Source organism: Hibiscus syriacus, unplaced genomic scaffold, assembly GCF_006381635.1.
Source record: "Hibiscus syriacus cultivar Baekdansim isolate YM2019G1 unplaced genomic scaffold, ASM638163v2 tig00000731_pilon, whole genome shotgun sequence".
Taxonomy (NCBI): Eukaryota; Viridiplantae; Streptophyta; class Magnoliopsida; order Malvales; family Malvaceae; genus Hibiscus; species Hibiscus syriacus.
The window spans coordinates 91,298-117,400 of record NW_024061815.1 but is presented as its reverse complement, the minus strand read 5'-3'; the positions used below and the strand labels follow the sequence as shown (position 1 = coordinate 117,400).

At 35.2% G+C, this 26,103-nt stretch overlaps 2 protein-coding genes and 1 pseudogene across 2 annotated transcripts in view; 2 read left to right on the top strand and 1 right to left on the bottom strand.

Moving 5' to 3' along the window:
• Positions 1-19,286, top strand: part of LOC120212361 — a 36,144-nt gene extending 16,858 nt beyond the window's left edge. The window contains exons 3-23 of the mRNA XM_039210699.1: positions 5,728-5,968; positions 6,040-6,102; positions 6,206-6,375; positions 6,458-6,539; positions 6,623-6,700; positions 6,782-6,841; positions 6,929-7,033; positions 7,383-7,493; positions 8,796-8,837; positions 8,990-9,103; positions 9,179-9,366; positions 9,896-10,065; positions 10,141-10,262; positions 10,422-10,464; positions 10,551-10,642; positions 12,098-12,146; positions 12,646-12,716; positions 12,853-12,972; positions 13,912-14,012; positions 18,355-18,400; positions 18,902-19,286. Of these exons, the coding sequence (XP_039066630.1) occupies positions 5,849-5,968; positions 6,040-6,102; positions 6,206-6,375; positions 6,458-6,539; positions 6,623-6,700; positions 6,782-6,841; positions 6,929-7,033; positions 7,383-7,493; positions 8,796-8,837; positions 8,990-9,103; positions 9,179-9,366; positions 9,896-10,065; positions 10,141-10,262; positions 10,422-10,464; positions 10,551-10,642; positions 12,098-12,146; positions 12,646-12,716; positions 12,853-12,972; positions 13,912-14,012; positions 18,355-18,400; positions 18,902-18,946 (1,992 nt within the window). The 5' untranslated portion in view covers positions 5,728-5,848 and the 3' untranslated portion in view covers positions 18,947-19,286. The remainder of the gene's footprint in view (positions 1-5,727; positions 5,969-6,039; positions 6,103-6,205; positions 6,376-6,457; positions 6,540-6,622; positions 6,701-6,781; positions 6,842-6,928; positions 7,034-7,382; positions 7,494-8,795; positions 8,838-8,989; positions 9,104-9,178; positions 9,367-9,895; positions 10,066-10,140; positions 10,263-10,421; positions 10,465-10,550; positions 10,643-12,097; positions 12,147-12,645; positions 12,717-12,852; positions 12,973-13,911; positions 14,013-18,354; positions 18,401-18,901) is intronic.
• A 2,276-nt stretch (positions 19,287-21,562) lies between these two features.
• Positions 21,563-23,175, top strand: LOC120212314 (annotated as a pseudogene).
• A 397-nt stretch (positions 23,176-23,572) lies between these two features.
• LOC120212372 (cyclin-dependent kinase B1-2-like) lies at positions 23,573-25,677 on the bottom strand. Its single transcript, XM_039210705.1, has 3 exons — positions 24,970-25,677; positions 24,738-24,876; positions 23,573-23,717 (listed from the first exon to the last, which is right to left on the bottom strand). The coding sequence occupies exons 1-3, from the start codon at positions 25,659-25,661 to the stop codon at positions 23,625-23,627; spliced, it is 924 nt and encodes a 307-aa protein (XP_039066636.1). The 5' UTR covers positions 25,662-25,677; the 3' UTR covers positions 23,573-23,624.
• Between the last annotated feature and the right edge of the window lie 426 nt (positions 25,678-26,103).

Sequence of the window (26,103 nt, the reverse complement as noted above, 5' to 3'; positions counted from 1 at the left end):
TCTGCTAATGTGAATGTTCTATCAACTTTATTTGCACTTTCCAATAGCGTCATAAAATTGTTTATCGACCTATATGTTGGGTCCTCAAACTCACTTCTGATAGTCATTTGAGATGAAATTCCAACCATATTTTTTATGATCCAAGAATATCATATATCTTATTCACCTCAACAAATAATTCAGTAAGTGTAATATTTGTTAACTCATATAATCCAATCATTATTCCAATATCATCATCTTCTTCAAGTGGTATTAGAACATATCTAATTGGATTGAGACATCATAAACCTGTACCTCAAACCATCAATTGTAGCTTGAATTTTTCTTTCTATCATCTGCTTTGTAACACCTAATCCAGTACGACCCGAAGATCGATGGATTAATATGTCACACGGGACCACCGAAGTGGCTAACCCAAAATTTTTCCTTAAAACTGATTTTAAAACCATCTGATGAAATCCATCCATAGTAAGATAAATTAGAACACAATAATAAAGTCTAAAAGTATAGGAGAGCTCCCAAAATATCCAAAATAATACAATACTGAGTTTAAATCAAAAGAGTTACGACTAAATACATAAAGGTCCATAAACAGTACATGCCTTCTAAGAATAACTCAAGACGTATTTTAAATGCCTCGATTGATATGGAACTACTCTTAACGATAATGCTTCGCTACTAGTCACCTAAGAACTTATGCACGGAAACACATTCTGAACATTGAGCTTCCGAGTTCAGTGCCACACTAACAATTGTACTATACAACATGCATTCACTAGATGAGCTGACTAATGGCATATGTAAGAATACATATAAAATAATGATAAGTACTGGTGAGATAAACATCATTGTGCGACTGAGGGTTCTGCATCTCAGAGCTCACACACCCCTCTAGCATTTCTAAGATACGCTTGTGTATCTGGGGTGAGATTTGAAACTGCATCAGGAAGTGTACGTCTGGCCAATTTACTCCGTTAAGTCTTGGGGCATCTACGCTAGTCAGCTACTGAAGTGTCTTGGCACTGACTGAGATATCCAACTGAATGTCGTATTTTACTAAAGAGACTCGTGTGTCCTGACTATTTCCTGAGTGTCAAACAAGGCTAGTTTTATGTTATCCTAGTTGTTACTGTTTCTAGTTGTTATGAGTTTATTATTGTTCTTATTTGTAGTTTCTTTTCATGGCATTTTTGTGTAATTGGATCTCTCAATTCTGCCCCTTAAAGCTCATGGGTTCCTTACCTAAAACTGTTCGTAGGTATCGATACTAAGCCTTCAGTATCGGTACTTGCCTGTAGGTATCGATACTAACATTTGAGTATCGATACTATTGAGTTATTTGAGACGAATGACAAAGGGTTGGTATCGATACTCGATCTAGAGTATCTATACTTTTGGTCTAGGGTATCAATACCTTCCTAAGTATTAATACCAAATTTGGCTTCGATGTTTTGAAAAATACCTACGTATCGGTACCCCAATAGAGAGTATTGATACTAGTATCGATACCCCTATAAGTATCGATACCAAAATTGTATACTAGAATCTGTTAAGTGAACTCAATATCGATACCACCTTGTGAGTATCGATACCCTACCTATAGAATTGATACCCATTGAAGGAGTATCAATATTTCTATCCCCAAAATCCCTTTATTTTTAGCATATGATGAATAATATCGATATTGTTCTTACAGTACCGATAATCATGCCCAGAAATACTCTGTTTTATGCACGAAAGATGATAATTTTCCTCCCCAAATACCCTACTAGGATTCCCAATTGTTATTCAAGTGTTATGTCTGAATATAAGGGTCATAATAAGGTTGTAAACATGTTGAAAAACCTAAATGTTGAATCTACCATGAGCATTCTCCATAACTTATACAACTTACCAAAACACATCTAATGACCTATATGTGGTAGAGTTGTGTTAAAAGTGAGTTACTTTAGCTTTCTAAGCTGCTGGAAGTGCCCAAAGCTCAACCAAGAACTAACTTCTCCTTATCCTTAGCCTTGGAGCTTTCTCCTACTTTTCTCATTGGGCAAAAATCAAACACTTGTGTTACTAGCTTAATTTAAATGTTAAGAAAAGATCATAAACCATTTCTAATGCTTGGAATTCTCAAAATGGGCTGACTTACTATGGAATTATAAACCCCCACTAAAACCCACATTTTTTTAATCATGGGAACATGAGGAGATTGAGAGCTTAAAATAATGCTAGGAACGATGGGATTACAACTCTTACCTTGCTGAATCAAGTTGGTGATGCTGGAAAATAATGCTAGAGTCTTTAGAGAAATCACAAAGAAGATGAAGAGAAAAGCTTTGAAGGAGGAAGAAGACAACTTTTGGGAAATAAGGGAATGACACATGTTGCACGATTACATCACCCTTAATGATTTTTAGCCTTTTATTCAAATGAAGGGTTATTTATACTTTTAGTCATTCATTCTTTGTCTTAAGATTAAAAATATCATTTTTATGTCCTATTAGACCCTACCAAGCCCAAATCTAAAACCCACTTGGTTCATGACTTTCTACAATGCTAACGAATTTATCCTAAGGCTCACTCGGGTTAATTCAAAACTACTAACCTAAGATTTGGGGTGTTACATGTTTAATTTTAACAAATGTGATATCTCTTTTAAACATTATATCTATAGGTTTTTCGGACTGAAAAACAACTCCGACCTCATTTTCCATAATCTATCCATTTAGGGATGTAAATAAATTGAGCTTGAATAAACAAGACTATGCTCGTGTTCGTTTGTTTATTTTTAAAGGTGCTCATTTTCGGTTCGTGTTTGTTTAATTTTTTAATATCATGTTTGTGTTAGTTTATTTTATTTTTAAAAGTGTTTGTGTTTGTTTATTTAACGTTCGCGAACGTGTTCATTTAATGTTCGCGAATAGTTTCGTTTAGCGTTCGCGAATATGTTCGCGAACAGCTTCGTTTAGCGTTCGTGAACATGTTCTTTTAACGTTTGTGAACATGTTCGTTTAGAACATATTCGTTTAGAGTTCGCGAACATATTCTTTTATACATGTTCAAAAATGTTACAAAAAAACAGAAAATAACAAATTAAATAGAATAAATACAAAGGAACCAGATTAAAAAAACAATTCGTTTATATAAGCTTTCAACCAGTCTGTTTGACGTTCAAAAGAAGAATGTAATTTGAAGAAATAAACTCAATTTAAGCTCTAACTAAATACAAGTGAAATCATGAGCTGATAAAGAACCCAATTTCAATTATGCAAAAACAAGTAAGATAAATAATAATAAATACAATTTAAGGAAGAAATGATGGAGAAATCAAAGAAAGAAAACTTGTGACCTCTCTCAATATATTTCATAGCAACAAACTACTTGGTTTCCTTGTGTTTGAAGAGTCGAGCAACCCCAAAATTGTTGACTCCCGAATCATTATCGTCTTTTTGTTTAGGAGTGGTAATTATTATATTGGTATTGTTATTCAGTGGGAGAAAAGAGATTCAAAGATGTAATGAACTAAAGATCCATACATGTATATTGAGAGATATATTTGAAATTCTAGCGAAACAAATCTTACCAAAAGAGAAAAGAGAAAAAGAAAAGAGAAACATGAATCTAATAAGGAAATTTTACCTTATTGTTACCATGGTCGAACAGAAAGAAGCATCAGTGAAACATGGGAAAATCTTACAAACCCAACAATGAAAACTCTTATAAAAAGATTAATAGAAACATAGGATTTGATAGATCTTAACACAGATGATAGTTTAAGGTTGATAAATATCATGAAAAAAGGGGGAAATGAAGCTTAGAAGAGAACGGCTGGAAAGGGAGTAGAGAGACCAGGAAAAGGGGTTTTGTCTTACAATTAGGAAACAAATGGTAAAAGTACACAATTGATAATTAAACTTCTTAAATTTCATAATTTAAACTCTAAATTTTATCATGTATTCAATTTAGTATGTACCTTCATTAATATTTAGAATATAAAAAATTAAATGAGCTTATAAAGTGAGTTTGTTCGTGAACATACAAAGTGAGATTGTTCGTGAATATAAACAAATCAAACACACCAATGTTCTTGTTCATTCGTTTATTAAACGAACATAAAAAAAATTGTTTTGTTTATTAAACGAACATAAAAAATTTATTTATATTCGTTTATTTAGCTTAATTAACAAACATAAACGACCGTTATGCGAACAATTCACTGAACACTCTGTTCTTTTACACCCATATGTCCATTATAACCGACAATCATGAAAAATTTGTTGCTCATTTTCTCTACAAATTAAAAGTTTTATTTAGAATAAAAAATACAAATATATAAAATAGTTATAATATGATCATATCATGATAACAATAAATCGTAAAATGATATTATAAAAATAATATTAACATAACAATAAATCGTATAATACAACTATAAATATTATAAAAATGATATTAACATAACAATAAATCATAAAATACTTCAAATAAAATTTCTTCGTACTTACATGATTGTTTCTTTCGATAACTTGATTTGAAAAAAAATCTTTCGATCACTCTTTTGTCTGCAAAAAAATTAATATATTAAATAAATAATATTTAATAGAATGATATGAGAAAAATATAAATAATATAAATAAATTTACCATATAATACTTAACAACAACAACAACAACAAAACTCTATTCCCATATGCAATGGGAGTAAGGGGAGGTAGGGTAGTAGGTTGCCCCCAACGTCAGGTTGAGAGCAGCTTCCGTGAAAGACCTCCGGCAGTTAGAAAATAAAAAATAAAGATAAAATGCATTGCATGTATAAATAAATAAATAAATACATAGTTGAACAGTCTTCATATACGCGTCTGTAATAGAAAATAATCCCTGTAAATAAATCCTTGCGTAAAAATCTCTGCATATAGACAGTACCATATAATATTTACTCAACTCAAAATAACGAAAGAAAAAGACGTATCAAATTTTTCTAAAATGCTTCCTCTATCAATCTTCTCTGCAAATGCTAATTTTATCAATTATTACTTATCTCAATCTTCTGCTTCTTTTTTGGTTTTATGATATCCATTTTTGAACTTATTCATACGTACGTACGTATATACATATATATACATATATATATATATATATATATATATAGCTAACAATTTTATGAGAATCAAATTTTCAACTGCTCACCTGTGCTATAGTCAAATTGAAGACGCATTGTCCTCCAACACCTCTTTTTAGATCGAAGACGTATGACGTTTCGTGTGACACACATCGATTAAATTAGAGGCGTATTATGCTGTATGCGTTTTCCATGTGACGCCATGATTGCTATGCATTTTTGCCACATTACTATAATAGTCATCCTAGACTAATAAATAATTCTATGGGTGCATTATCTCATGATTTTTTTCAACCCGTAGTTTAAGTAATTTTGCTTGTGTTAAGATTAGAATCATTAAATTTGTGAGATATTTGATTAATTATATGACATAATAAAATAAATTTATAATTTATACATAATATCAGGATTAATAATACAATTTAACAAAAATGAAAAAATTGCAATTTTGTAATAATAACCGGGAAATTATTGTCCGGTGAATCTATAGTTTGCCTGTTTGTAAAGTCTTAGTAAGCACACACACTTTGTCCTTCCCCTTCTCCTGTTCCCCACTCCACTTATACTCATTTCATTGCCTTTTCCCCATTTCGTATATTTTATTTTAGTTTTTAGGTTAGGGTTCTTTTGGGGGCTAAAATATTTGCATCAATCGCCATCGGCATAATCGAGATTGGGTTTTGAGATTTTGATTTTTAAGAATCGTTAAATCAGGGGAGGGTTGAGAGATAGGGGCATGGAGAATGGTCACGATCGGAAATTGGCTGAAAAGCTATCGGGTTTGGCCCTCAACGACGATAGCTTGTTTCAGGTCATGAAAGCTGTTGAGGCCGCCGAAGCCACCATTAAGCAACAGGTCTTCTTCTTCTTCTTCTTTAGTTGCTATGATAGAAGAAAAGTATTTATTTTTTTTGCATCTATGCTCAGGCGGAAGAGAATTGTCGGTTGAGGTCCGAGCTCCAGAAGAAACTTGAGCAGCTCGAAAAATATGTAGGAAAATTAAATCTTTTGTTTTCATTTTAGTTATTAATGAAGCTCTATATTTTCTTCGTGCTTTGTCCATGCCTCAATTTACTTATATTTTATGGAACAGAAAGAGGAAAGTGTTAACAATCAAAATGCTTCTGCAAAGGAAGCTACCGATACCATCTTAAATGGTACTTTGAAAGCATTTTCTGCTGCTGCTGCTTCTGATAGTAATACGGGTCCTGCTATTTCTCGTCTCTCTTCGCCCTCTACGGCTACCACTTTTTCGCCAACCAGGTTCTTCTTACATTGCATTAGTCCTTGCATTGTATTTACATCAAACATGGGATTTTCTTATTCGTTTCTTTTAAAATGTTAGGTACCAGTTAGAAGAAGAATACAGTTCTAGATTGCCACAGGGTCTCATACCAATGGCTAATTCCAATTCCATTTGGAAACAGGTTCCTTCGTGTCCTTTTGTAATATGCTGAAGTATTTTTTCTTTTAGATTTTTTATGGACTGCTAGCTTCAAGTTTTCTTCAGGATGCTTCTATCAAGGGTCGAGAAAATGAGGAAGTGATTTTGCAGATGCGCAAACAGCTTGCTGAATTTTCCGTCAAGGTTATGTCTTGCTTCTTTTCCCCCTTCTGTTTTCATTCATGTTAATTCTGGATTTTTAATTATTCATGGTTATTCTTGCAGGAAGCACAAATTCGTAATGAAAAATATGTTCTTGAAAAGCGAATTGCTTATATGCGTCTGGTAGGCACTAGCCTAGTGTTCCCTTCTGTTCAGCTCCTTGTTCATGAAAGTAAATATATTAATAGGTTTTTGAGTTTTTGTCACCAGGCCTTTGATCAACAACAACAGGACCTTGTTGATGCTGCCTCTAAAGCTCTCTCTTATAGGCAAGACATAATTGAGGAAAATATTCGTCTAACATATCAGTTACAGGTATTTTTCATTTCTTAATGTTATTTATTTTTTCACCTTGAGGGATAATGTTTTTCTTTTCCTTTTCACATTGATCCTTGTCCCCTCATTTTCTGTAGGTCGCAAACTTGCAATGTTCCTGGATTCTTTTTGGGTGTTAAAACTTAATGCTCAAACTATTTCAGATGTGAAATCACTTTTTCTTTCTTCACTAAATTCATTTTAAAAAGAAAAAAACTTTTGTCACGATGATGAACTTATGCATGTCTGCCAATATATTGTAATGTTGTATATTATTATGATGATTAGGGTCATGTTTGTTATTAACGATTTACACTTCAATGTTCTATATCTGGTCCTCTTTTTTCAGGCTGCGCAGCAAGAAAGAACAACTTTTGTGTCCTCTTTGCTTCCACTATTGGCGGAATATTCCCAGCGGCCAACAGTTCCTGATGCTCAATCCATTGTAAGCAACGTCAAGGTCAGTTTCTAAATGCTCTATCTATTTTTTTATGCAAACCCTTTAACAAGTTGCAAGAAAACCAAGATGCATGTATTATGTATCTATATTGATATGATTTTCCCCCTTATCTCAAATGAAAGTTCACCATTCAGTCCTATCAAGAATAATATCATAGTGCAGCTTACATACATCAATGCTATTTATAGGGGTAGATATGTTCCTTGCCAGATATTAAAAAATGATCATAATTGGTATGAGCATCTTATCTATCCAAATAATCAAAGTTGTGAGGCGCAAAAGCGCAAAGGCTCACTGAACAGAGCTTTTTCAACACTGAAGCAAGGCACGTAGCCTAGGCGCAGCGAAGCTCTAAGGCGCGAGGCGCAATTGAGGCGCGATGTGGGCTTAAAACCTTGTAATTATTACTGGAGGGCCTTCTGTCCTATGGGCCGACCCCCTAAAACCCTCAATCGACTGTCAATCGGCCTTCTAATCCACACATACTAACCTATCGATCGACCGCTTCCTCCTTTTCTTCGACTAGCGACGTTGAACAAGACAGCAGCAACACTTCGATTAATCGATTCACACATTCAATTCTTCTCGTAAGTGATTATGTTCTTTGATTGATCCTTCGATTTACACTGAAGAAGAAGACATTGGGGATTGTGAGACGGATGAGGAGGAAGATGATGATGAGGATGAGTTTGATGTTTGATGATGATTATCAGTGACTTTATTTGATGTTTTGTTTATGCATGTTGGATGTTTTTGTTAAACTTAGTACTTGATTATGCTTGTTGATAGCTTTTATGACGTTAGGTTGGTATTTTGAGTTTGAGAATGAACTCTATTGAAGCCTAATATTGGGTATCTATTCTATTATTTTTTTTTTAATATGATGAAACATCTATATTGACTGGATTATCTTGACAGTATTTTGGCTTAGTTATGATGAAATATAATAAAATAGGAAGAATAAAAGGTAGGATTCTTAAAATATTAAATTAAAAAAATGCATGTCTTATGAACTTCATTGCCATTGTAATCATTAGACAACAAGATGTCATTTTTGTTTTCGTACATTCTTTTTATTTTGCCATTTTTGGAACTTTCTTGTGTTTCTGTAGCACAGTATACAACATAATGTACCTGTATCTATCCACTTTTATCCTTGATATTTCTGAAGAGTGTGTAGAAAAATGACATATATTTGATAAGGACTCAAAACATAAGAGTGAAGAATTATTTTGAATGAGTCGAAACATCCGTTTCTTCTCTTTAAATCAGAGTTATGAAGTTACTACTGGACTCTTGCAGGTTCTATTTAAACATCTGCAAGAGAAGCTTCTTATCACTGAGGTATGTTACATTGAATAAGTTTATAATAACTGGAGGCATTTTCTTTTCCAGTTCTGATGGAGTTAGCCTGTGCTAATCATGGTTTGAGATTTTGAGCATCATGGTGATTATAAATACTTAATTATGTTTATGTTTTATTTTCCTGGCCTCAGTCAAAGCTAAAGGAATCGCAGTATCAGTTGACACCTTGGCGGTCGGATGTCAATCATTCCAATTTTGCTCCCCAATCCCCGTCTCATTCCCTTGGTGCAACATTGACAGCTTCAGTATGCTTATAATATATTCTTTGGATATGTACTTCTATTCCAGTACGGTATTCTTATTCCTATACTTTCTTGCAGAACAAAAATGGTCTCGAATTGGTTCCGCAGTTGGTTTTTTCCCAAGGAAAGGCACAGATAATCTCTGATGCTCAAACAGACTCCAATTGGGATCTACCTGGTCAGCACCAAGGTGGCTTGGGTGGTGGCATTGCTTTAACAAATTTGGAACCTGATGATTTGGGGAGGTATTCACCCATAGCAAGCAGGTGAGCCTGGTCAAATAGAAACTGCTATTGTGAACTGAATGTACAAATTACAACCATCTTCTTTTGTTGGTGGATTATGTTTTCATTGAATTCCTTTTGGTGCCTTGTATGCATAAATCATTTCAAAAGCTAGATTTTCAGGATGAGCCAATATGAATCTTCTCTTGTGACATTATATTGCCTCTGCATTTTGGAGAAATAGTCAAACGAGGATAAAGTAGTCGATAATCCATATGAATAGTTTTTGGAGTGGACATTTTTTTTACTTGTAATCTCTTGCAGATTTTGTTTGAAGAAAGAAACATACTCTTTCTAATAAGGACAGGTGCTGAGTGTTTTTGTTTGACGAGGACATGGCAGCATTCACGTATGTTATACTGAAAACAAAAATGTTTTATTTTAAATGGTTGCCAGGACTTCTACTGCTATTGAGGCACCAACACAGCTTGCAGAACTCAGGGTGACATGAATACTATGCGATATGGTGAAGAAACTATTAATAAACAAGTTAAATTTCGTGACCTGTCAGCAATAGTGAGATGGATTATCCTGATACTGAGGGACCCCAGATTGAAAGAGAATCTCCCTCCAATTGGGGTTCAAGAAACTCACCTTATACCTCACATGATGACCCCAGTTCCTCTTATCCTTCTTATCTGCCACCAGTTCTTGAAGAGCCTTCGTCTTCTTTTTCTGAGGGTAAGGGATTAAGTGTGCTTTATTGATTGTAAACCTTAAGATTGACTGTCTTATATTTTGTATTGCTTTGTGCAGCTGTTGAAGATGATCGACTTCCAGCTATAGAAGGTCTCCAAATTTCAGGGGAAGCTTATCCAGGAAGGGAACTTCAGGCGTGTGGATATTCTATTAATGGAACAACCAGCTGTAATTTCGAGGTTCTTTTTCAGGATTTTTTTCCTACCCTCTATTTTGAACATCTAGTATTTTGGGTATTGTTATTTCTTGGATGTATTTGAAGATGCCTCGTATTAGCTAGCATTTCTCTTGATTCCCAAGTATGTATATATAATGTTGTAATGTGCTTGCCATGACAGTGGGTGCGGCATATGGAAGACGGATCTGTTAATTACATTGAAGGTAGTTTCTTGAGGCTCTTAAACATGTCTTCAAAATGTAACCCCTTTATTTATTGAACATGTTTCTAAAAGGGTTCTGAGTAACAGGAGCAAAGCAGCCAAACTATCTTGTTACCGCCGATGATGTTGATACCTACCTTGCTATTGAAATTCAGCCTTTAGATAACAGGAAGCGCAAGGTATTTACTTCAATATGAAATTTCCCATATTTGGAACCTTGTGTATTCAAGTGAAGTTTGTTGTCCTTGGCTTTTATTTTTAATTGCCTATGAATCTGTTATGAGGTCAGTGTGAATCTCATAAGCATCAATATCAAGATGAGTGTGGAAATGAGAAAGAAAACAAGTTTCATGTTGAACTATTTACCAGGGAAGAACTATTTAACAATAGACAACCATGTTGATTCATGTATTTGGTAGTTTTGCATTATGAAGTTTTCATATTTCTTTAATGTTTTGTACATGTATCAGTTGTTGTAACCTCATATTAGCAAAAAAAAAAAAATGCTGAAGCCAATTATTACTTGGCTCTTATATCTATTCCACTTGAGCGGAAATGATTAGTTCATCTATTTGATGGCTTAGCCTTATAGTAGAAGTATGTAGTTGGAATAGAAATTATGAGGCAGAGAGAATTCCAACATTGAGAATATGGGATGGGAGAGGGCTACTTCCTACTCTGTATCCTGAGATTATATTTACTGGGTAAACAGGATCAAGAAGTTAACATTTTGCGTTTCAAACATGAACCTTCAAATGGAGTGAGCATATTACATCGTCAATTGATGGCCATGTATTTGGGATTTGGTTGTATCATCACTTCATTTCTATCTTGCAAGAAGTATTTCCAGACTTGTATTTTGTTAAGGTCACGAGTTATGAATTGAGTCAGCTGGTGATTCAGGGAGAAAACTTGCTTCCATTGATAAAGCTTCAATCTTGCTTTAATTCCTGCCTTGTGAAAAACCTGTGATTAATAATATATGTAACTTGATGAAGGGAGCTCCTAACCTTAAAACTCATTGAAAGGAATTAATCTTAGACTCGTTAGGTTGAGAGAGTCTCAAACATCTATAAGTTGGAATATTTGTCTTATTTTATTACTAAGAATTGTCCCCTTAATAGAGGTTAAAGAAGGTTTTATTCTTTTAGAACAAGAAACTGAAATTAACTTGTAGAATAAGAAACTATAATTCGAGAAACTAAAATTAAGGGCTTTTAATTTAATATGATATTTGCTAAAATAGTTTCTAGTCAAGAATATTACTAAATAAAACATATTTTCTTTCTATTTTTGGTGCCTTTGACTTCTCATCTTGGCCACAAGGCAATTTTAACATATGTGCTTTCTTTTATTCCTTGCCTCATAGCACTTCTTACCCCATCATTTATCTTGTTTTGATGCTTAAAGTTTCGCATGCTCATACGATATCAGCAGGTGCCAACTGTTGAAGAGTAATTGGCATCTTAAAGATGAATATGATGATTATTTTTTGTAGATTTTGCAGTTACTTTTTTCGGGAATACTGTAGTCAGCAGTTTCCAAATATGCTCGAGGCACCACTTGCTTTGCACTTGGGAGACTATCTGCTTATTGTTGCCAATTTGAATAACTTGTTTTATGTCTCAATTCAGGGAGAGCTGGTGAAGGTCTTCGCCAATGAGCACAAGAAGATCACATGTGGTATTGATACGTTATGTTTCTTTAGCCTACCTTTTCACTTGTAATGAATGTAAACGAGATCTTATGAAATCAGAGAAAAATTTAGTAAGCTCTAGCTGATTGTAAGAGCAATTATTGTTCTTGCATTCTTTATTTTTTCCATGAAGAGTGCTAGATAGACAAAGAAGGATTTATTGATCCTTTTGTCTGATGGATACTTGCTCGATAACAGTACCCATGGCTCTCTGTCCCTCCATTACTCTTGTTGTCCAATCTTTCCAGTACACCTGTCATGACTCATGACTATCCATAGAAATAACCGAGTCCCACAGAAAAAATTGGTGATAATGGGTGTGTTGGAAATTAATTACAGAAGGATCTCTACCTGTACCGGATTAAGTTTTTGTTGCTTTTTTCTTGGACGTTTTCTTTGCCTTCTATCATTTGAGATGGATAGAATCTCTGTCTAATCCCTTTTCAACTACTTTTTCTCACCCCATGTTCTCTTTACTTTTAACAGATCCGGAGATGCAAGCCCACATAGAGAAGACTCTTCATAGTGGTCAAGCTTCATATAAAGTTTCATTTACGGTATGACTTCTGCACTTTTATTGTTGTTTATATTTGCCCCCCCCCCTGGTGTGGTAATGCTTCCATTTAGTTTTCTAGTGCTTATTAGTTTAATTCAATTTAAATGATATTACTCTCAAGTCTTTTTATATCACAGACAAGATATCTTGATATATGGGAACCAGCTACGTTGACCATTAAAAGAGACAGTTACAGTATCAAGTTTAATGGACCCAATGGTCCTTTGGTGACTGAAAAGTTTCACCCGACCACTCAGGTATGTCTAATAACTTGATTATTCTTTTGAATTCTTGTATGAGTGATATAAGACATCCAGGATGTTAAGATTTATAGTAATTTTCAGATTTGAATTGATTGTGGTCCTTGAGAAAAATAGGGATAGTAAATGATGAAAAGATAAGAAAAAAAAAACCCCTAAAGCTTCACACTCGTTTCTTGATTTAATAGCTAGCCTTCATAACATTAAGCTTTACATCTAGATGCTCTGTTCCCGCACAAGATTTATGCTCTATGGTTATTTTATTCCTATAATCATTCCAATCGATTTGGAAAAGCAAAGTTCATGATTAGGGAACTTTTAGAGACTTTCCTCTTTGGTGAGGAGTTGCTCTAAGCACTATGTGCGGTAACATTTCATTAAGGTTCTAATGCACATTAGCATAGAGGTAAATACCTTAGTGTACTAAGTTTCCCTTTGTTCAATTTATGAACCAAAGAAAAGTGGAATAAATGAATCTATCACTGTAAAGTTGGATCATTGCAGAAAACCAAATCTCACCACAGATCTTATTTTTGTAATGATGGGGATCCAGGATTATTCTAAGCTTAAACATGCAGACTTGGAGATAAATTCTCTGATCCAAACAATAATTAATATTCGCTTTATGAAGTATCACATCTTATTCTGTATATCTCGTCCTTAAAGTTCAGAAATTCTTTAATGCAGTAAAAAAATGCCTCAATGTATTTCCATGTATAGGTTTCTGATGCAAATAATAAAATTTATTAGTTACTGATTTTGATATATTATTTTCTCCCGAGGCATGAGATGGCAAGTGCTCTCTTAATTTTTTTTGTACATTTATGTATCTTTTTGTGTATTTATTATTTATTGGCATTACTTGGCAAGTGCTCTCATATTTTTATTCTTGTATATTTTATGTTGGTATAATTATGTATTTATTGTTTTCTCTAGATTAAAATTACATATGAAGAGCCTACAGAATTTATGATTATTGGATCAAATGGTGTTCAGCGCGTGTTACGAGCAGACAGTAGCCCTCAAGATAATAGCCGGTAAGTTCAAAATTTCTCTCGTAGATAAATAAACAATTGTTGATTACACATCCATAAACATAGTATATTTGAGAATAACATCTGAAAAGTTAACAATATTAACAGGATTCTACTAATATCACACAAAGTACTTTCATATAGTTCTAAGGAGACATCTTAATGTTTTGGACATGATGTTTTATCCTGAAAGTCTTGATGAACTGGATTTTGGGATGGAGGGGATTACTTCCCTTTCGGAACCTAAAACCCAATGCGCCTAATGCTCAATTGCTCATTGTACCGTTTATATTTTCACTCAGTTTCTAGAATTGCATCAAAGAACAACAAATTTAATAAATCTGGATGATATTGTATATTGATTCGCACTCACATAGGGTAAACTTTGATGTACACTATCGATGGAGGCTCACAGATGGCACACTTATAGGCTCAATTTTATGTGAAATGGATTCAATGTTTGACTGTATGATCCTCTTCTGCTTTGAAATATGAACTGAAAATGGATGCTATTCCCCAATTTTGGAAGGTTCTCTGAATCTCTTCTGCCACCTCTTTTCTCTATCGTGTTCGCTTGTGTGCGTGCATGCAAATTTAAATCCCCTATTTAAGCTACTCGTGTTTACCATTTTTCTCTCACTGGTATTTTGCATTCTGAGTTCATCGGGTAAAACCCTCAACTTTTTCCTTTTGAACTGAATGATATTGATACCAGATGATCACTGCAGTTGATTACTTGTTAAACTTATCTGTGTAATAATTATGTTAATTGTTTCAGAGGTAAAATCTCTATTATTTTACGTAGTTATAAAAAAGATTTTGTATAAAAATGATAGTGTTATAATCTAAGGAAGAGGGAAAGAATAAAAGAGGTAATGAAATAGAAATCTGTTTATTGAATTTAGGAGATTACAGTAGTTTAAATAAATTGAGCTGTTAACTTCTAATAAAACGTTTCTATTTAAGATAAAATTTGAGAGATTACAAAGACTCCTAAGACTTGTCAATTAATAGAACATTGATTTTAAAAAGAAAAGGAAAGCTTGCCATCTCAACGTATCAGAGTTTTAAAAAACGCGTGAAAAAAGTAAGTGCTCTAACCCAGGAGATTTCAAAATTCCAGGGCAGAGGGAGAGAGAATATGAGTGATGTTTAACAGCCTTCTCCATCGTCATCCGTCGCTTGCCGTCCGCTGTACTCCGACCACCGTCCGCTGCCTCACTCCGACCGCCTTTTGACACCGTTTTTCGCAAGGATCATCGTCTATCCATAGAGTTTCCTTTTTCCTGGTTTATTTTGATTGATTCCCCTTCAATCGGAGCAAATCTAAACGCTTTTCTTCTTCGATTTTTCCACCAGCAGTCCTCAAAGTTCGTTCCAGATGTGCACACCGGAAGCTCGTGACAAAAACCCAAGTATTAATCTGTGAACACCCACTGCCGTTCACCGGAATTTTACTGTGCAAAATTCCGTCACTGTTCAAGAGCTCTATTTCCAGAACGCTGCTGCTAGCTCTGGGTTTTCACGCAAGTTGGCATAAACTTATACATCTCTGGTTTTTCTCGTCCAAAATTAAACAGTTCGGAAGCCTCTGCATTCAAAATGACGATCAAGAATCGCGATGAAGCAACAGAGAAACGGGCTGAAACCTCAGCTTGCCACTCGCCAGACTAAGAATCGTCGTCAGTCCGAGATAGAGGAAAGGGAGATCGTAAAACCTTTGAAAAAACCAGATATTAAGGCAAAACGGGTGGATTTTATACTGTCGAAGGTGACTGAAGTGGAGCATCAAAATCAGAGAGATAGGCAGCATACAAACACTGCAGAAATCAGAGGAGGCGAGGAAGAAGCTGAGTAGTACAGTGGCAGCGGAAGAATATGAGAGGACGGTGTTGGTGACAAACAAGAATATGAGAGGTTTCCAAGGGCCTTTCAAAGGTTAGCCTGAGTAGTACATTGCGCAGATTTCTGAGGCGGAAATCCTACCACAGGATTCCCATGTTTTTAACTACTGGAGGAAGAAAGATTATCCAATAATCAACAATGGGTTTAGAACTGGCTGCTTTACGTTATACATTGATAATTTACCAGAGAAGATCCATTGGAAGCGGTTTGGATCGTTATTTTTCCCATACGATCAGGTTATTGACTCCTTCATTCCAACTAAAAGAAATTCAAAGGGGGGTACGTTTCGGTTTCATTCGCTTTGCTACAATTGGAGAAGCCCGGAGAGCGATCTCAAAAATGAATGGCGCTTGCATTGATGGTAGTAAAATTGGAGTCTCTTTTTCTAAATACAACACAAGATATTCTTTTTGGAGAAAGTCTTCGCCAGTTGTCCACCAAAAGCCCGAGAGGGAAAATGTTACAAGAAATCATCTCTATACAGTAAATGGTGTTGTTGACGAAGCTAAACTTCAAGTTTTGGATAACTGCCTAATGGGGTGGTGCAAGAACTATTCCAAAATCAACGATCTTGCTAGCCAAATGCAAGACAAAGGACTCAACGGTTTCTCGTTAATGAGAGCTGCTGGGAATGTAGTTCTCATGATATTCGAGGACTCTGATACGATAAGAAGGGTTAAGAATGAACAATCAGAGACTCTTGCAGGGTGGTTTTCTAGAGTTGAAGCTTGGTCGGAGAGTCTAGTGGTAGAATGCCGTCGAGTATGGGTAGTTTGCGAAGGGATTCCTTTTCACACGTGGAATTGGGGTATTTTCAAGAACATTGCGGAGGTGGGGCAAATTAGTATCAATTGATGAAAGCTCTTAGTTTCCTTCATCTTTTGATCGTGCAAAAATTCAAATCCTCATATAGACTAAAGTAAGGATTGATGAGTCCTTGAGTTTGAAGGTCGGTTCTAATTCTTTTGAAATCATGGAGCATGAAGTTAGCCTTCTTTCAAACCAAACTCTTGGATCCCTGAGGAAGTCGATTATTCCCCAGATCTGAATTGTTCTCTCGAGGCAACGTTGGAGAATTCTCTGTCAGGATCGTCAGTGTCATCCCCAGGTTTAAATTGCCCTGTCGAAGATGTTGCAATTGAAGGTCCCCACTTAGAAAAGGTTTCACTCATAAAGAGTGTCAAAAGCGATGAGAATCTAAGTAACAAATTGGGGTTGCACACAATGGAGGCTGTGGGTCATTTAAAATTAAATATCGTGGAGCATCTAGCTAATAAATCAGTTGATCATTCTGATGGTGTTAGCCTCAGGGCCTCAGAAGATGCTCTTATGATGGGTCTCATTACTTCTCATGGTTCATCTAGTGACACATTTCAATTAAAGGAAGATACCCCAGTGGTGCTCCCTATCCCTGCGAAATTAAGAACTAATCGTGTGGCGAAGAAATGCAAAACAGAGAAAATATTTCTGAATTAAGTGGCAAGGAAACATTGATTGAAGGGAAGTGTGGTTTTGGTTCATTGAAGATAATTTATCGAGCTGACTTTTTTGGTGATTTTGATACATGTTGGTATTTTGTGGAGTTCCCTTCAGAGGTGGATGCTCTTGGTTTTATGGTTTTAGGTGTTGCTTTCATGTATGTTATGTCATTAAATGTTGGGTTGTTTTCCTATTGATGGAGGTTTATCTTAGGTATAGGGTGATTGCCTCTTGATTTTTGTGGTCGAGAAGGCGAGAGTTTTAGGTGATTATGTTTTTTGTAATGGCGTTTATCCTTGTTTGAGGGTATTTCATGTTTTCATATGTAATGAGGTGTTTTATTCAATGAAATATGAGGTACTCTTTTCTTCCTTCCTATGTTCGTTAACATACTTCTTAGTATGTGGACGAATACGAAGGGAGTTTTTAATGAGACCTCCAACTTCTATAAAAAAAAGAAAAGAAAAGGAAACAATATAAATTATGCTGCTACTTTCCGTTGTAAAGATGGGTTACCTATAGATAGGACTCATTTGTGCACTACCAACTAGTGAAGCTCTTAACTACAACCCATTTTAGAAATGTGCTTAATTAAATCCTGCGGCCAAGAATGAGCTCAGGCTAACCTGTGAAAGGCCCTTGGAAACCTGCTTCTGCATACCTCTTCATATTTTTTTTAAAGATTAAGGAGGGATAGATGTCCAAAAGTTGTATATCTGTCGTCAGTTTCAAGAGTGAAAATCTACAACGGTGTTTTGTGTGATTCTGGACATCGTTTCAGCTGTGACTGATCTTCTGTTCTAATATATAATACCAATTATTGCCAACTTAGTGTCCGTCTTATTTTAATTTTCAAGATTGTCTTCATCTATAATTTAGACAAGGTGTACTGTGTTTATTTGCATTCATGGTGGTTGTGTAGAGGTATAAGTGTATCTATATTTGCATTTCATTTGTGCAGCTCAAGAGATACAATTGTGCTCACCTTGAGATTATTTATAATACGGGTATTACTCTCCACTTTCTATACTTGTATTTTTACACTCTGAAAAGTGAGAATTGTTATGCTCACATGCACACACCTACATAGAAGCCTAATCCTGATTAGGAGCTTCAAACTATTTTCTTTTTGGCATACTGGATATGTGAGTATGTCAATATTTTAGTATGGTTTTTGGCATGTATAATCATATGTGAGTTTCACGTCATGCTGGGCATTGAATTTGACCCATTGTTACCCAAAATGAATAGGAATGGGTGCTTTTTCCTTATGTTTTTGCACTGGGGTTGTAAGTTTGGTTGTGGTTAAAGATAGAGAACCATTAGTTGTGGGCTCCATTAAATATTTGTTAGCTTTCGGAAGAATATAATGTGATAAAAGAAGCTGGATAAGCTGTAGGACTGAAGTTAGTGTTTTGATAGGTTTCGTTGGCTGAAATTTTAAATAATTCTTGCATTGTTTTAAACCCTCGTGTTCACAAGAGGATCTCTCTTTTTAGCTTTTGCAGGCTGGTGAGAGAAGAAAAGGGAAGAAGAGAGGAATACTCTTTTAACAAGGCATACATGGTTCATTCACCGTGCGGTTGAGTTAGAAACCTTGGTATTGAGATTGTGTAGAATATATATTTGAGAATGCCCCCTCTAGATTAACTAGTTAACTTGTTGGTAGCTAGCTTTAGTGGTCTAATATTCTTTACAGGCAGCAATGTTGAGTTGTAATTACATTTTGATTCGATAATTTCCATCTTCATTGCTGTCTTATCTCGCTTAATCACAAGATGGTGTCCGGGAGTTTTTTTTTTTTTTTTTGTATTACTTTCCGACCCCTTTAGAGGTCGTGTTTACAGGAATGGTTGGTCATTTTTGTGATATATACGCTGTGGTTCTTTCCTTTTTCTCATTCATAATCAGAGTTCTGGCAAATATGATTGCTCCTTTTTTTAGTCGATTCTGAATCAATGCGGTGGGGGTTACATTACTAGTAGATTTTTGGTTTGGTTTTTGGGGGGGGGGGAGGATCTAATTATATGCTCCTAGTCTTTAAATTCATTGGAATTTTGAGATTTGTCTCTACTTTTAATTCTAAGTGGGTGTTCTTAAAATTGCTTATGTGACATTTTAAATGTTTTTATTATAATGTTTAGTGTAATTGCTTACGTACAAGGAATTTTAATTATACAAAAAGCTCATAATGTTTAGTGTAATAACACAAAACATCACTCGATTACACAAGTATTACTATCTTAATAATATTTTAGTGTTAAAATTGTTTTGGGTGGTAAAAAGAATGTTATTCTCCTTATAAGATTCGCATTCCGGTGGTAAAGAGTGTTGTTTTCCTTATAAGATTCGGGTTCGAGCAGTTACATTTATTGTTATTGTTAGCATTATCATTTTAGAAGTCTATGTTAGTTCAATCCAACATTGTTATCTTTCGCATTTCACAAATCACAACAGTATTGTTTATAAAGAGAAAACACGAATGATGCCGTAGTTATAGCTCCTGTGTTCGGCTGCTGCCATTTTGGAGCGAGAGATAAAGTCATGTTCTTGGTGGTGAATATTTCCATGGCTACTTCTCTTTGTTAGTAAATAATATTTATAGTATTGACTAATAAATTTAATATACTGATAAAAGAAATAAAATAATTTATTGTTCTGTAATAGAAGATACTGTCTTATAAATAATTTCATTTAGATTAGTATAATTACTATAATGGGATATTACCCTTTAAGATTAATATAGTTTTTCAAATTACGTACATTCGCAACGATGAAGTGGAACATATTTGTATGGCTTTCTTTTACAGATTTTTTTCTTCCAAAAGGAACTTAACCAAAATTATATGTATCAAAGAGGGAGAGTAACTATCTATTTATAATAATAGAGAAATAAAATTATCAAATGATAATTACTCGCTCCAATCATTCTCTAAATACGAATAACACACTTTTTAAATTATTCTTAATATTTACATTAGACACACTGAAGAATTCACCGTCAAGGCTGGATGAACTTCTAACCGGATCTGAAGACGAGTCCAAGTTTATAAGCCAAGGCTCCTAGTATTAGGTGAACATTCAGTGGCAGATCCACTCCTAGTTTAGGTAAGTATGTGCCCATCCTATTACGTGAGCATCTATTCTATGGACGGTTCATCTTAAAATTTTATTTGTGATTATTTCTACATAAATTTTTCACATAAATATTATATTATTAATATATATAAATTCACCTTAAAAATATTTCTAAATCTACCCGAGAAAATCCTCAAAACCATCAAACAGTTGGAGATAACTAAGTATTGGCCATGCACCACCTACTTTTGGCGCAGATTTTCTGTTATCAAAGTTGAACGAATTTACGTGTGTCAAATTCGGTGCATAGATGCAGGATTTCATATTTAATTATTTATATTATAAATTTAAGGTACGAAATTATAAAATTTTAAAGAATAAAATTAATTTAATAAAGAAATATAAAAAATTAACTAAATTATATAAAAATTTAAAAATTATGAAAAGCAGTCCCTATCACCTTTAGCCCATCCCTAATTGTCATAAGAAGAAGGCTCTAAGAAAAAGTTGACAATATAATAAAAATATATATTTTAGGAGGCAAATGGATGATTAAGCCTTATCGACGTTGGGACATGTCCTCATCCCTTGCTCCCTAACAAAGGTCATCAAAAGGTAGGTCAAGCTTGGGGTGTTGGACCATCATTCAATCCCATTGTTATGCGTATCCAAAACACTATGAACCAGATACTACTACCATCTTTATGACAATAACGAGAGGCAAGACAAGGAGTTTTCATCTTTGTCTGTATAAAAATTGCAAAAGAAGCAACAATTTCTATTATTTACAGCACAACCAAATAGATTTGTGCTTTTATCTGCCCTCAGCTTCATCATCTCTACTAATGCAGTATACAATCTTGATGGCAAAAACCATAGAAGACTAGCCCCGTTGAAATTCACAAGCACAAATAACATGAACAAACAGACAAAACCATAACCACAACAAAAGCATACATAGTATAAGCACATATTAAATGATCCAAAATGCGTGTCAAAACATTTCTAAATTTTGTTCATGTTATAAGCAGAACACAATCCCGTCTTCTCCTTCTGGAGTATATCCTGCGTTTGGGATAAAATATTTGCAGATGGGGAAGGCTAGTTTCACCCTTTTACTTGTGGGTCTTATGGATATGCTCGGGAGTATTGTGCCACTACAACTGCTCCATAGGATATAATTCGGATAAAATGCTAGAACGATACGAACGATGGCTGAGCCGACATGAACAGAAGTACAAGAACAAAAACGAATGGGCGTTGCGGTTCGAGATTTATAAGTCCAATGCTTTGTTCATAGATTGCATCAATTCTCGGAACCTATCGTACAAGTTGGTTGACAATAAATTTGCAGACAATGTTAAATGATGAGTTCAGAGCTTGTATTTGGGTTACCAGAGGTTAAGGTTTCAAGAAGACAAATATCACGATTTGCCAAAGAGCATAGATTGGAGAAAGAAAGGTGCAGTGACTGGTGTCAAGGATCAAGGCACCTGTGGTATGACTTATTTGCTTTGCCGATGAATTGCCAAATTTAAATTAATGTGTTTCATTGATGCCAAGCATGATTTAACATCACCTACCTTGTGATGATACAGGAAGTTGTTGGGCGTTCTCGGCGGTGGCGGCCATAGAAGGGATCAATCAAATTAAGACCGGAAAGTTGGCATATCTTTCTGAACAAGAACTTGTTGATTGTGACACCAGCTCGTTTAACGAAGGCTGCAACGGTGGAGACATGGTCAAAGCATTCGAATTCATTATAAAGAGAGGTGGAATTGCCGCTGAGAAAGACTATCCATATGAGGGAAAAGACGGCAGCTGCAAGTAGAGGTGCACAAAAAATCCGAATATTCGATTTTGGGTAAAAAATATCTGAAACCGGATTTTGAAAAAACCGGTTTTTTTTAAACCGGATCGGATATTTAAAAACCGGATAGTATAACCGGTTTGAGAAAAAATTGAACGACCGGTTTTTTTACCGGATTAAAAACCGGTTTTTTTCAAACCGGATAAAAAAACCGATTTTTTATCCGGATAAAAAACCGGTTTTTTTAAAAAACCGGTTTTTTAACCGAAAAAATCCGGTTTTTTTTAAAAACCAGTTTTTTGCAAACCGAAACCGGTTACACCGGTTACACCATCCGACCCTCCAAACCGGTTAGGATCCGAACCGGTTTTTTTAAAATCCGGTTTTTGGGTTGGGAGAAAAAACCGGATCGGTTTTTATCCGATCCGGATCGGATTGAAATCCGGATTCTATGCATCTCTAGCTGCAAGGACAAAGAAGCTAGAAATTATGCACCTACGATTAGTGGATACGAATTAATGCATAAAAACATGGAGAAAAGCCTGCTAGTTGGAGTTGCCGAGCAACCTGTATCAGTTGCCATCGACGCAGAAGGGTATGAATTTCAATTCTACAGAAGCGGTGTCTTCACCGGAGATTGTGGATATCAACTCAACCATGGAGTTACAGTAGTCGGCTATGGAGAAGATGGCAGTAAGAAGTACTGGCTGGTTAAGAATTCCTGGGGCACCTCCTGGGGCGAATCCAGCTACATAAGGATGGAACGTGAAGTCTCTGATGAAAGAGGTATTTGCGGTATTGCTATGGACTCTAGTTACCCTGTTAAGTGAACATCATTTCAGCGAAATTGGCTTGGTAATTCTGTTTGTTTTTAAAATTTTCACTTTTTTCATATTCTACAATAATATTTTAAGAATACATTAATAATACATGCTGAGAAAATATATAAACTTGCACAATATATGTGGCTTTGCACTAATGTAATATAGAGGTAGATTTTTTTTCATCTTATTTAATTCATTTTATTTACTTCATTGGTTATACACATAATAGTTGATATATATATATATATATAAACAACTTGAAAACATCCCACCCTAAGATGCTCAAAATGAAAAGATTCAAACCACAATAAACCAGTATGAAGCATAGCTTCACATTTATCAAGAACTTTAACAAAAGGCAACACAATAGCCAATCTAAGATTCATTTGTAAAATATTGTTTGGATCACCTAGCTGATGACAACAGATTTCCGAACACACATTTTGAACTCAAGGATTCAAGCATCCAGTGAATAGCAATATACCATTGCAAGAAGAGTAAAATCCATATAATGCAAAATCAAAATTGGGACTTGTCAAGGCTGTCAAAATAAGGATGATCCATTGCTGCTTTTGCTGATATTCTCTCTGCAGGATCATATTTAAGCATTTTCTGCAATAACCAAAAAGCAGCAAGTTATTAGCCTCCACAATGTGCAAGTAATGCAGAGGGAAATCAATAAATCATGAACATGAAGATTTATGTGTTATAATGTTAAGAAATCATTTACAACTTGAAACTGACCTACTTGCAAGAGGCTAAGGAAATAGAAATTAAACGAGTAAATGGCAGGCACGAATGCAAATACATTCAGTTCCTTCCTTCGCTGTGCATATACCTATGCATAAAGATCAGTCGACAGATATAACTGACAAATTTAGTGTATACTGCTAATTGTTTGTTCCTATTCTTTAAATAGTCTTTTACTTTTGAATCACTTAAACCATTGGTATAGTCCTAAATAACATGCAATGAAATTCATTCCCTAGTGGATTCTAATTTGCTTCAATGATCTTTCTATCTATTTTCTCTACCTTTTTGGTCCTAATCACAGGGCCGGAATGTTAATATTATGATAGAGTTCATCCCCCCCACTTTCAACATACTTATTACTTCCCCGTTGCAAGACTGCAACTGTGAGTTGAAGACCCTTTAGGCCTCCTGAGAATTTAGACCTTATACTCGGATAAGTGTCAAACACAATTATCGTCCAACACGAATGAGCTTAATTTTCTCTAAACTTTTTCATATATTTTGAGGATCATATTCAATTATCTATATTCTATACTTGTAACCAAATCTGTTGGATATGCATATTTTAAGAAATATAAAGAATACAGCAAACTAACAAACTTTTTTTTATAATTATATCGGATATTAATTTATAGAATCATAACATGAACACTTAATGAACTTTATTGGAGTTTGGTTGTTAGCAGCGTAATAGAAGCACCAAAAGAATTTCTAATCTTAACTGTTTTTCTTCTTATGTAGCAATGTTGATGCTAAAAGGAGACTACTTCACCAACTATAATTTGTATGAAATAAAGAGAAGAGACAAAAACAAATCTAGACTAGACAAAACATGAGTATAATATGATGTTTTGTTACAGTAAACAAATGAGAACATACGGAGAGAAGATCAACCCCATCAGGAGACAGGGAAGGAACAGCGCGGTCCAAGCTCTGAGGCTCCCATCGTGGGTACACGTGCCAATCCCTTAAAGCGGTAACCCCAGGCCACAGCTGTTCAGTCGGAGTGCCCAGCAACCTTTTCAGTTTTGATCCATTGAAACACACACACAAAAATAAGTAAGAGAGCAGTTGCTAGAGAAGGAGAGGCAATCGGAAGAAACAAATATACCTGAAAATGTGGAGCAATTGCTGGAACTCAGAATCCCCCTGGAAAAGTGCTTGTCTTCTAAGCATTTCAGCGAAGATGCATCCGACGGACCACATGTCGACGGCGGTGGAGTAATGAGTGGAACCAAGCAGAACCTCGGGGGCCCTATACCAGAGCGTTACGATCTCATGAGTGTAGCTCTTGAGAGGAACAGTGAAAGCACGGCCAAGACCCAGATCGGCAATTTTGAGAATCCCCTTCTCCTTGTCAAGGAGAAGGTTCTGGGGCTTGAGATCGCGGTGGAGAACGCCGTGGCTGTGGCAATGGGCGACACCTTTGCAAAGCTGAAAGAGAAAGGATTGAATGAGGGAGGGAGGGAGGGGTCTGGGGTTGGGACACTTGCGATGGGAATCAATGAACTTCTTGAGATCGGTGTCGAGATACTCGAAGACCAAGTAGAGGTTGGCCTTGGAGTCACCGTGTTTGTTGGTGTCGACGTGCTCGACGCAGAGGAGACGGACGATGTAGAGGGATTGAGAGAGCATTTGGAGGAGGGAAACCTCTCGGAGAGCGGTGGGAGGGACGCCTTCCTCGTCCATCTCCAGACGGGTCTTCTTCAGGGCCACCAATTGCCCGGTTGCCTTATCTTTCGCCTTGTAAACCTTGCCATACGTGCCCTCCCCTACCTTCTCTAGCTTCTCGTACTTGTCCATTTTGATTTTCTTTATTTTCTAGGCGTGAAAAATGAAATCAAACCAGAAATGGATTTTATATTATGTTATTTTGAGAGAGAAAGAGAGATGAGATCTTGTTTGAATTTCAAACTTTATAAAAGGAGGGAGTGAACACCAGACGCTCCCCTTTCTTTCGAATTTCGAAATATGCATCCTTTTCTTTAAGAAATAAACCTCACTATTATGGAAATTTAAACACCTACCATGTCCGTGCAAAATAATAAAATCTATCAAAAATATCATATTTATAACATTTATTTATACAAAATGAGAGTCATTAATTATTTGTTCCTAAGCTTATTATTTATATAATTTATGAATCAAATTATCTCATCGGTTAAGAGATTATTGTCATCTTATATGAATCAAGGTTTTAAATTTGAGCACTGTATATAATCATTCATTGTAAATACTATCCTGT